The 12283-nt window shown below is 37.9% G+C and overlaps 1 protein-coding gene across 7 annotated transcripts in view; it reads right to left on the reverse strand.

The window, feature by feature from the left end:
• The window catches only part of pum (pumilio), a 62627-nt gene that overhangs the window by 7565 nt on the left and 42779 nt on the right, over positions 1 to 12283 (reverse strand). For all 7 annotated transcript variants that reach the window (XM_053745783.2, XM_053745786.2, XM_053745784.2 and 4 more), the window contains one exon: positions 510 to 1035. In XM_053745783.2, coding sequence (XP_053601758.1) covers positions 510 to 1035 — 526 coding nt within the window. The remainder of the gene's footprint in view (positions 1 to 509; positions 1036 to 12283) is intronic.

A 12283-nucleotide genomic window follows, 5' to 3' on the forward strand; every position in this document is an offset into this window, starting at 1 on the left:
AAATTACGGCGTCCTCTGTCGTAACGTATGTTTAATTATTTAGGTAATTTGAAACTGTTTACGCTTTGCTTGTAATATTTATTACAGTCTTATTCGGTTCGAATTGACTTTCGAAACAAGGTGAGCCCTAACCTCTTATTACGTAAAAATGCAATATCTGTTAGTGTTTTTGAAGTATTTGGTATTATTATCCAATTTTTTTATTAAATACTTAAATATGCGCCTGGGCTCAATATCTTTAATGTTTGACATAAACTTTTATAGCGTGTACACGTGCTTCATATTTCACATGTAGAGAAATATCTAGCAATATTTAAATCTCCGAAAATCAAATCCAGGGTCATATTTGACTTTAAATGACTTTAATTCGTACGACGTGTGAAGATTTTTCAAATTATTGGTGCTGACCTAAAGCTCTAGAATTAGATTGTACATAGATGATAAATAGATAGATGTATGTGTGGTGTTACGAGTTTTGTGCAAAATAGCATATTGTCGATGTGACTCACCAGGTAGTGCTTGTTGCGGTTGTTGTGCGGGCGCGGGCGGCGCGGCGGAGGCGGCGGGGTGCGCGGGCGCGGGCTGGTACTGCCGCTGCGCCAGCACGCCGCCCGGCGACACCAGCCGCAGCGGCGTGCCGTTCCGCCCGCTCATCACTAGAGATCCGGCGTCATAGTACGGGATCACGTACTGTCCCTGTCCATTCACCTGCTGCTCCCCTTGTTGGGGAGTCAGCGGCCGCCGCGGCTGCTGCGCCTGCTGCTGAGCGGGCTGGGCTACTAGACTCGGGTACATGCCCCATGGCGCTGCGACGCCGTAATACGCCTGAGGTGGCACACCCGCTATCAACGCGCTCACGTAGGGCGCACCCTCTTGCCCGGCATTAATCACATACGGCGCTTGAGTGAAAGCCTGTTGTGCGGCTAACTGTTGTTGCAATTGGAACTGTTGTTGTTGCTGCTGCTGGAGCAACTGTAGTTGTGCCGCAGCCGCCTGCCCGCCCGCCGCTGCTGCTTGTTGTGACCGGAATAATTGCTGCAACAAAAGAAAAGAAACGTTAAAAAATCTTAAATTAACACTGTAAACGATTTAACTTCTTTGTGTTTTATGCAACTATTTACACTAATATGATGTACGCTTAAAAGAGAAATATACGAATCGTATAACATTTTAATTAATACCAGAATGCATCGTTTATTGTTTTTTTATCCGTAGCTCGAGGGCGGCTTCGGTTTCTGGCGCAGCTTGCTAATTAACGCAATCGTTTAAAAAGTTAATAACAACCCATACGGGCTGTCTGCTGCACTTGCAATTTCTACAACGATTTAGCCTATTGGTTTTCCTTGTTACACAAATCAACAACAGAGTCGATTCTAAAACCTTTTTAGAATCATGAAACGATTTATACGGATATCACAAGAGTATAAAATGCGTCCAGATGTCACTAAAAGACTCATTCAATCATTAAAGACAGTATAAACCCAGCTATCAAAACAACAACGCAATTATGTAACACGGTCCACCGAAATAAATTTAGTCGTAACTCGGAGTATTTTGAATGAGGTGAATCACGGTATTAGAGTATGGTGTGTGATGTCATTTAGCCTATCTACCTGTTGGAACGACTTGGCCGTGGTCCAGAGCGGTGAGCGAGCGCGAGATGTGTAAAGTAAACATCGTGAAATATGCCGCAGGAGCACGGATCGTGCCGGCGCGTCTATTGCTACCACCTGCCACCTTCAACGAGCTCTGATTCATCGCAGACACCTAAATTATGTTGTACTTATAATGTTGCTAATCTTGCATCATAATAAGATATTATTTTACAGGGATTTTATTGATACTCGATTGCAACAAAATGAATCAATCTGATGTTAAATAATAAAATAATAAATGTTAGTTTAATGAAACTAATTGAAAGAAAATTATATTGTCACTAGCGGTTCGTCCCGGCTTCGAACGTGTAAAAACATAATAAATTATACAGACCTTCCTCAGGAATCAAACTATCTATTGGTGAAAACAGTATGAAACTACATGCATCAGTTTTTGAGTTTATCGCAAACAGACAGACGCAGCAGTGGACTTTATAATATGTAAGGATAGTTACTCTTATATTTAAATCTTTTGACAGGTAAAAACTTCCAGCTTCCACATAAAAATACTGTTAAGATTTTACGTCTAATTAAATTGTGATCTTGGATATGAATTGCTTAAGACGAGGCTAAAACAGATGCCAAACCATCATCATAATTTTAATTACATCGCTCCTACATTGCCGGGGCCTATTTTATTTTTCATTAGCTAATTGACACGGAATGATTATTATCTAACGGCGTAACTTTGCGGGCGGGTAAATCTAAAGTCTCATTCGTCGGGGAGTCTCGTTTGATCTCCTGACATGGCAGTGCCGGCTTCCACGGCAATTTAATTCACCAGAGCCGGTGTAATTGAGCGCTGTGCGACTCGGGCCGTGAACGTGCGCAAAGCAGACCGACTTGACCGCACAAAATTAAGTCGCCCGTATTGCCCGTAAGGCGCAGCGACACAGTCGCAGTCTCGCATTCAATTAGACGCTCAGTAATCCGACGGCAGCGAGCTTCGATACCAATTACGAGGTTATTAGTGATGGATCGCGCGTTTCGTTCGACCCGGTCACGGATTCTCACTATTGTTATCTTGTACCGAGTGACTTGATTCTTATATTACTTAATAAATATTTTATAAGACATCTTAATTGTGCTACACTTGTACATTCTACATTACAAAAAGAATTTCCAGATAAAGCATGATATTGTCCCCCATTAGTGCAATATAATACTTCTATTATATAGGCAAGGACAAGAGACAAAGATGCAGAGTCACGGAGCGGGCGGCCGGCACCGGTGCGGTGGTGAAGCGAAGGCGATATTTATTATTTACCGCGACGATGACGAGAGGACGCGGCGCGATGTTCCCGCGAGGATACACGCCCCGCCCGCCGTCGACAAACAAATTACGCGACAAAGCAATCAATTATAAGGACAGAACAGAACGTCGCGCCTCTTGAATCGATCGCTCCGTCAACAAGAAGCTTTTAGTGGCGACGACAAGGTGCTACGTGCTTCTTGTAAACTCGTCACCTCGCCGTTTGCTGTAGAGACGTTGTTTGTCAAACAGGTCGAGAGTAGAGTAAATTGCGAAGAAAGCGTTTTAGACGGAAACGAATTAGATTGTCTATCGAGTACAAAAGGTAATTTGGGGAGAACCGGAATTGACGGCCGGGAGCCGCAACAAGATTACTCGGATATCCCAGCCGTGGCGTGATCATCCGCCGCCAGCCCTGGTTGGCCTATCTTGTTCTAACGAGTTTATCTGCCCGCGGGCTGAGATACATCCACGACGCTCATCTCTTTTCTCATCAAAAGCTAAATGTAATATATTTCAAAATACAATTTCTTCAATAACGTTTTACAGTTTTTAAAAGTCTTGTATTGTATCCTCATTGGAGATAAATCACTGCAATGAAACATAAAAATAAAATAATATTTTTTGTTAACATATTAGAATAAAATGACGAAAAACTAAATAGTGAATTGAATACCTACTGATACGATGAATTGTTTGAGATTTTGAACGAAAAGGTGGCAAAGGGCGAGGGCGGGTCTAAGTTGGGCGGAGCGTAGACACGCCCAACTCGCCCACGCCCTATTAGAATTTAGTATTACTTTTATATTTATACAAAAACGTATACATAACTTATTAAAGTGATTGATGTCGGTTACTCCTGACCAGTACACAAAACAAACTACGAAATTTTAAGAAATTTATTTTTAAGCAAGTTCAAAAAATTAAAGCAATTAAAAACTGAAACCATTTCATTTTCTTGAAAAAACAAAAAGGAACCATACTATATATTTAGCAGAAATCAATTATATACATATAATTAGAAACAAAATATTTACAGTTAAAATACCTCTAAAGCTTCTTCATCAGTTAGTTAGGTATACCAATAAAAACAGCGACCAAAGAATACACATCTCGACACGATTACACGGAGATCACTCGCTACAGAGTGCTACGAACTGACAGTGGCTACGAAAAGTGCGCTTTTTTCAGTGCTACGACTGCTACAAAACAGGTTTACGTTTCAAACGATTCAACATTCGTGAACATGCAAATCTTGCATTGCATCTCATTATTTTTTCAAACACGCCATTGATGCTGTTTCTGCTGTATCACGCTATGATATTCAATTATTGCTTTTGGCAAAAGGCTCATTAATATAATAGATTGAATATTTGACTAGGAATCAAAAACACACAATTTTTTTAGAACAACTGTTCTCAAAGTGTTCTTCGTCTGTTAGTTGTTTCATGAAAATATAGGTTATGTTAAAAAAAGAGTACCTGAAAAACGTGTTGGAGAAAAGATTTATAATATAACTAGCTTTTGTCCGCGGCTTTGCTCACGTAAACAGTTATTTTTCCGGAATGAAAGATTCCCTATTCGGAACTCGACCAACTGACTCGTGACGCATTGGCTACGCCAATTAGATATTAATATTTGACTCAGGCGCGTCATACGATAATATTCATGATATGATTTAGTTAATATGCACTGAAAAACAAATAGACATAGTTGTTCGAATGTGGTCTTTCAGATTTATCAAAAAACTTTATAAACATGTTTACTTGAAATTAATTAAAGATTGAAAGAGTTACAGTATATTTCTGTTTAACATTAGAAACAGAAAAAAAACAGTGTTCCAAATTCAGATACCGCTAAAGTACCTAAGGTTGGGGTTATACAGTCCAGTATTTCCAGGAATTCTTTATAAAAATTGTTCAGGAAACTTTTATTATTCAATGATAAAAATTAATATAGAAAAGTTCCGTAGCAAACTAGCAAACATCAACCTGCAAAATAAGAGCACATGAGGGTTATGGATGAGTATTTATTGGCCTCAGTGGCGACGGTGGCGGGCGGGGTGCGGCCGGACGATGCTTTTATCAAAATTAGCAGGCGCGCCCGCGCCGCGGCGCACCCCACTCGTAAAAACACCACATCACCGCACGACGACGGCTTCGGCACACCTAGCTGTCGCTCCCTAATAGTTTACCCTCTTGCTTGTTTCTTTATCTACAATATTTTGTTTACTGGGTCACCCAAACAACTGCACCGCGACACAAACCGAGTAATATCAGTCTGGAAATGGCTTGTTTTTCGCTCTTTTAAATCCACATTGGCCATTACAGGGATGAACGCGGAACGGTTGGTTTATAAGCAAGGATGACAAACACTTCGCGGAATACCAACAAGCCACAGTTCGGGACATACATCACAAAGCAGGCTTAAGGGATAACCAGGAAATGTGTACTACCAACCGAATGAAACCTAGAAGAAATGTAACGCAGAATTTTCAAATTGTTTTATACATTTCCTTGGGAATTTCCCTACTTTCCCTTCAAAAAAAACTTTTACGATTCTGCGGTGTGTTTGTTTTACTTTCGCTTATATCAGATAAGATTCAAGTTTAATAATTTATTCATAGATGCATTGATCATTAGATGCTTCTTAGGAGACGCGTTAATACATTCCTATAAAATTATGTTGCAACCCTATCACTTTCACAGGTTAATATTTCCACGGGTTTTAACTTTGAAAAATCATGTAATTCAATGTACCCAATTATTGCGGGGTCGGATCGTCCGTCTGTTCGTTTTGCAACAGCTGATCCTAATTTAAGAGCACACTGCACTAACACAGAATGGTAATGGCCCTAAATCAATGGACGAAATGGCGAATGTGACACAATAAGTTGGCCAAGCGGCCGAGCTAAGGACATGTACACATTGCAGACTGATTAACGCGTCATCTGTATGCGGTATAGACACACGTGCTCGATCCCTCCGCCACAGATATCACACGATATAAACTAGGACGTACACACATCCACCATCGAAAGATTTATGAAATTGATTTATTACGTATATTGATAACTAGCTGATGTCCGCGACTTCGTTCGCGTGGCCGAACAATTTTCAGTAAGGAGTTGAAATTATTATAGAAATGTAACTGTACAGACAAAACGTAACGATACCTATAGAGAAGATGCTCATACGACTGAAATATATATTTCCTATAGTTTAGCTGGGCCATTATGACTCTTCTTCAGGTTCCAGGTCTTCGATTTTTATACATCAACAGGAAATGCTCATCAGGCTGACCAACTTTTGTTAAGGCGTCATTTCTATATTTCCTATAGTTTAGCCGTACCATCATGCGACTACATCAGGTGTTCCAGATCTTCGATTTTATTAGCTCAACAGAAAATGCTCATCAGGCTGAACAACTTTTGTTAAGGCGTAATTTCTATATTTATTATAGTTTAGCTGTACCATAATTGTTCCCTATCAGGTGTTCCAGTTTTCAAAATCTTTATACCCTATATTTTGCCCAGGCTTAATAGCTTTATAAAAAAAGTTACATTCAAATCGGTTCAGTAGTTCCGAAGATTAGCGTGTACATATTTTTGTTTTCAAATTCTTTCTGTTACTAGACTATCGCCTAATTTGTTTTTATGTAAATATATTCAATGTACAGGAGTTGTTTTTCTACTGTTTTATTATATGTATTGATTGATTTTAACTTGGCGCTAACAAGGAAGGAATAGTGATATTTCCATATAGATAACATTTTTCTTGGCAAAGACCCAAACTAGTGGTATCAAATGATCAAAGAACGTACGACGATATTATCCAGAGCAGGTGACGATGCAACGCTGTGCATCAGTAGCGGCTTTTTATCTTTTACAACAACAGCGAAATTTTCTTTGCTCTACTGAACGCTCCTGAACTGCTAGGACTACCAGAAAGCCACTCAGATGACAAAAAGTTTGCCTATAATTCCTGTCGAATGTGGTATATTTCTTTATTCATACGCAAATAAAAACAAAATTAAAACAATGATCCTTTTATAAAGCTGAGCAAAGCCCTACTCCTTATTTTTCCAACTGATCCAAGCAAACTATGGTCATTCTTTAAAAAAAATGTTATTTTCAGGTCATTGCGGAACATAACTTATATATAATAACGCCATTGTAGTCGGTCGAAAAGGAGAAAAGGAAACATATCATTAAGGATGCGAAGGTGGTGAAAATGTGAATATATTACGGGGCAATGCGAGCGAAGCAATAACACGCACGCGAAAACCCTCCCGTCTGTGCTGCACGGTGGTAAAGTAGCATTTCTCCTAAAACCAATAATTCAACTTTTATGCGTTTTAATTTCGAGCAATTTGAAAAGAAATATTACTTAGCAAATTACACATTTTCTTCAAAGTATTTTTTTTAAATTTGAATTATTAAATCAGCTGAAGATGGAGATACGTCGGTAGGCCCATTGCACATGTTACCATAACTGAGATATGAAGGCACAAGGATAATAGAGGTAGAGTATAGGACAGCCGAGCCGAGGCGCGTGGGTAACGAGTCCGCGTAATGAAGTGGCACGTTAGGGCCAGGACCGTAGCTCCTCTCCAATTTCCCGCTAACTGGACCCCTAAACGCAACGACCCCAAGGCGTTTACTGCCATTTATATTACCCCAGCGAAGTACGCAAACACATTTAAACTAATTCCAGATACGAGGGGATTAACCAGCACTAGATATACGCGATTAGCTTAGGTGTGATATGCATGTGGTTAAATATTTTGAGAGAACGGGGAAGGAAAATAGTCTTGACAAGAAATAAAAACAATTTTCCTGGGATATTAACATCGCAACTTCATTTTCAGAAAATAAACGAAAGGAGAACAAGCAAAGTCAATCTAATTATGTTGCTTGACGTAGTAGAGGGATAGCGAAATAGCTTCCTTAATTCTTCTTATCATTTACCAACTTTTATTAAAAGGCCGATGTGAAACCTCATTATAAAAGCTATTTACAATAAACAAGCTCTCATATTTATTTACAGATTGCATTCATTGAATACATTAATATTACTAGAGGAATCAAATACGCGAATCAACTATATGTCGCTTTCCATATAAATTATTGCTCGGGAGTGGAAAATGTTGTTTATGTTTATTGGATAGCCAAGAAATAAATCGGCAAAAGTTACAAAGTCACCGCAATTTTGTAGGTTCAGCCTAATCTTAGAAAGTATTGGTTTCGAATGAAATTTAATCTATTAAAAATATAATAATTATTTATTTTCCAGTCAAATTTTAGCAACTATTTCAAACCAATCCGTCTATTCTCGCTTTCAAGTTCGTGATATTTAAGTTCAATGTCTGTAACATTGAACGTTGGTTGACGCTCGTAGAAGTTTAAGATAGTGAAAGTACAGACGCCGAGTCTTTGTTTTATTTTACAACTATTTTATCGATTCATAGCAGTAGAAAGTATATTGGCTCCCATTCTCTGAAACCTAATGATATATTGTGAATTCTTAAGAGAGTAATAAATAAACTATTAGAAGAACTACCTAACGTAATCTTTTTCATGATTAGTATTTAATTGAAACAAGTAGATTGTATTTCTATTAATCCAAGATTCTATTTCCATTAAACCAATCTTTCACAATCCATGAAATGGCATCTAAATCTAAATAAGTTGAGTCTTTTTTGCCAAAACGGTTAGCTTTTACTTAACAACCGCGAACGGTGCGTCGAACTCTAACGGTATTATGATCCGAATTCATTAAGTACAGTTTCTTTTAAGTTTCACAACCTCGTGACTATGAAGCTATCAATAGCAGAAAATGACAATAGTTTGTTTCTATATTTCTGAGGAGCTATACTCAGATAATTTTTTTAAGTTATTTGGATTTATTTGGTGTTAAGCATTGAAAAGATTTTATACAAGACCGGAACAAATGGAAAGGATAGAGGGAGGCCTATAGCAGGACACTTGACGGCTCGTAATAATAACAAAATGACAGAAAAATATTAATTATAATTAACTATCTACTATTCTCATAGTACGACAGGAGCTCGTTTATGTCGTTTATATACAAAAATACTCATAGTGTAAGTGTTAATGATATACATGTATGTACATCATTAACACGGGTCCAGGGTAGGTAAATAAAAATTTTTGCTACTCTGTTCAGTTTTAGTTATCGGTCTCATTACAGAAATTATGGACATAGTTCTAAGAGGTCATAGAGAATATTTTATAGAGGACTTTCAAATATTTATTGACCTATTTATTTTAGGAATCAAATCGTCATTTAACTTTATTGGTAGTCATTTTGGGTACAAAAGAATATTATAGTGTTGAAAAAGTAAAGGAGAGACTCATCGAGATAACAGAGAAGAGCTTTATTTATGCAGAGATTACAGTTTTTGAGAAGAATTTTCGTTGACGTGAGCAGATTCCATTGAAATGCTGTCTTAGAAACAGTATATATGGTAATAGTCGTTGCATTCCTTTACCCAGCGCTTGACGCAGCTAAAAATGCAGTAGTAATATGTGTAGGATTCACGAGGAAAATAGTGTCATGTTTTAGTGTGAAGACAGAGAAGGCCGAGGTGAATGTACGCACGAAGTGTGCCATGCGCCAGAGAAATACTTCTGAGTGGATACCGTTAGTGGAACGCGGTCAAGCCGGCAGCGGTACCGGTCACCATACCTGCGACATCGCAAAGCCTCTATTCATCACCTTACTGTTGTAGCAAGCTACAACAGTAAGGTGATGAATACGCTAGCAATAACGCTTTGTTTGTTGGTTACTTAAGAAAGCAAGGGCAAAAACATGGAATCTCTATTGTTATGGGAATTAGACCAATAGGGTAGATGACATTTTTTTTATTTGGATGACTATTCCAAGGCCCTTATAAGAAACAGTACCGAAAAAATTACAAAAACAAAAAAAATTGGATTCGTCCAAACGCATGAACTAAATGATACTCACTACAATCTTAACGAAAATTTTGTGTTTATGTTTATGACTTCTTAATAAATGGTGTTTCCATTAGTTGTTTATGTTGGTTGAATTTATTTTTATAATTTTACAATTTATTTTAATGAATTTTCCAACTTTAAATGTTGGTATAATCCAGTAGCTTTGTTTGACATCTATTTTATCTAGGGCATACATATTTTTTTCAATTTTCTGACCTTATTATTTTTCTTTATAACCTAATGGGATACCATTAGGTTCTAAAGAAACAAAAATACATTTAAGTGAGTGAACTTATTATGGCATATGTAGGATTCAAAGCCAACTTAACTTGATTTGAGAAATACTAAAATAAAGAAATATGTATCACAAATAAATAAATAAATTAAAAAAAAAAAAATTAGGACAAATCGCACAGATTGAGCTAGCCCCAAAGTAAGTTCGAGACTTGTGTTATGGGATACTAACTCAACGATACTATATTTTATAACATATATATATGTAGATAAACATTCAAGACCCGGGCCAATCAGAAAAAGATCAATTTCCATCATGACCCGACCGGGGATCGAACCCGGAACCTCTCGGTTCAATGGCAAAAACTTTAGCACTGCGCCACCGAGGTTGTTAAATAGTTTTAGTAATTTCGAAACCGATGAATGATCATCGCATTAATTTGAATTCTAATATATGTTCAAAGTAGTTTAAGTAATTCACATTGTGCACACGTATGTTAGGTATTCGTGTTATTTTAAAACTGTTGCTTTGAATGTCTTCTTTCACTGAAACCTTTTTAGTTGATTATAATTATTTAAATACAGTAAGGTATATAATATAAACAAGAAAAATATTGTAATAATATTAGAACAAAAAGGAATTAATGTAGAGAAATGATTCACTAAAAGAAAGCAACTTATTCCAATAAGAAGTGCGAGTTTACAATATAAAATGACGCCCCACGGAGGCACAGCCGGGCTGCGGGCTCCTCGTCTCGACGTGGTAATCGGAGCGTTTCTAATACCCACGCTTTGACTCGGTTTCACCGCACGCTTCTTGCCTTCGTTCTTATTTATTCGTTTTGCGAAATCGTTTGAAATATGATAACGTTCAGTCGCGCACTGAGCGATTTAAGTTCTCACGAAACTTCACACGGACTTCTTGCACTCCTTGTTCAGTTACCTATTGAATTCCCACTATTACAACTAACGGCATCGTCGTATCGGTTTACACGAGGTAAGAACAAGAAACGATTTCGTAAAATGTCGAAATATAGTTTTAGTTTGAATGTCTAAAAAGGAAACCTGCATTATGTTAATGAAGTTGTAGAAGCGGACAAATGAATATTTTTCACAATAATTACGGTGGCAGCAGGTAAGGCGCGAAGCATAGAGGCGCGGCGGGGCGCGATGCGGCGAGCGCAACAATTTGCATCACAAATGCGGGTGGCACCGCGATGCGCTTCGCCCTTCGCCCGCCGCGGTGCCACCACCGCACCAGACAATGTCACAATCAACACCGCGTGGACGCTTTTTGGGCGCTATGTGATTGTCGATTGTCACACCATAATCACTAAGAATGTTAATCTTTCCGGGTAGTGTTTAATAAACCGAAAGTTTTAATAAGTGGACTTAGCATAGCCTGACAAGTATTGCGTATATTCCATAATGCTATAAACGATATTTTGTACAGGGGCAGTGAAGGTCTTAAGTGAGTAAAAGCGAACAAGTAGAAAGGCGGTGAATTAATAACGAACTTCTCCCGCGACGCGTGATGACGGCCAACACGAGTAGCGCATTAGAAGTCGCTGAAAATTCAAAAATCTACGGCTAATTATCGTCAGACATTTTTTGGGTAAAAATTACTCGTGGAAGTAAAAAAGAAACATCAAATTCAACTCCAAACTTAGACGAGACGATAGAAAGTCGATGTAAGTAATGTTTATGCATAAGATTTTTAACAAATTAATTCACAATTTAGAGACTTTTAGATCTACTATTTTAACGAAATTCTTAGGTCTAAGTACCATTGAAAATTTAAAATAAATCTATCGTGTAATGGATATTTCTTTATTTTTAGGGTTCCGTAGACAAAAGGGAACCCTTATAGATTCGTCATGTCTGTCTGTATGTGCGTATGTCAGAGCCACTTATACACAAATAGAAAAAAAAAAACAATAAATTTTGGGGGTCCCCATACTTAGAACTGAACTGACTATCAAACCCATACGTGTAGGGTTATCTATGGATAGGTCATCAAAAATGATATTGAGGTTTCTAATATCATTGTTTTCTAAACCGAACTCTCTAGCCGGGTAACGAAACGACATATGAAATTAAAATTGGTCGACTCCCTCGCGTGATTTATTTAAAAGGGAGAAACTCCAAACTCCATTACAA

Source organism: Plodia interpunctella, chromosome 5 (genome assembly GCF_027563975.2).
Source record: "Plodia interpunctella isolate USDA-ARS_2022_Savannah chromosome 5, ilPloInte3.2, whole genome shotgun sequence".
In the NCBI taxonomy this organism is placed as follows: Eukaryota; Metazoa; Arthropoda; class Insecta; order Lepidoptera; family Pyralidae; genus Plodia; species Plodia interpunctella.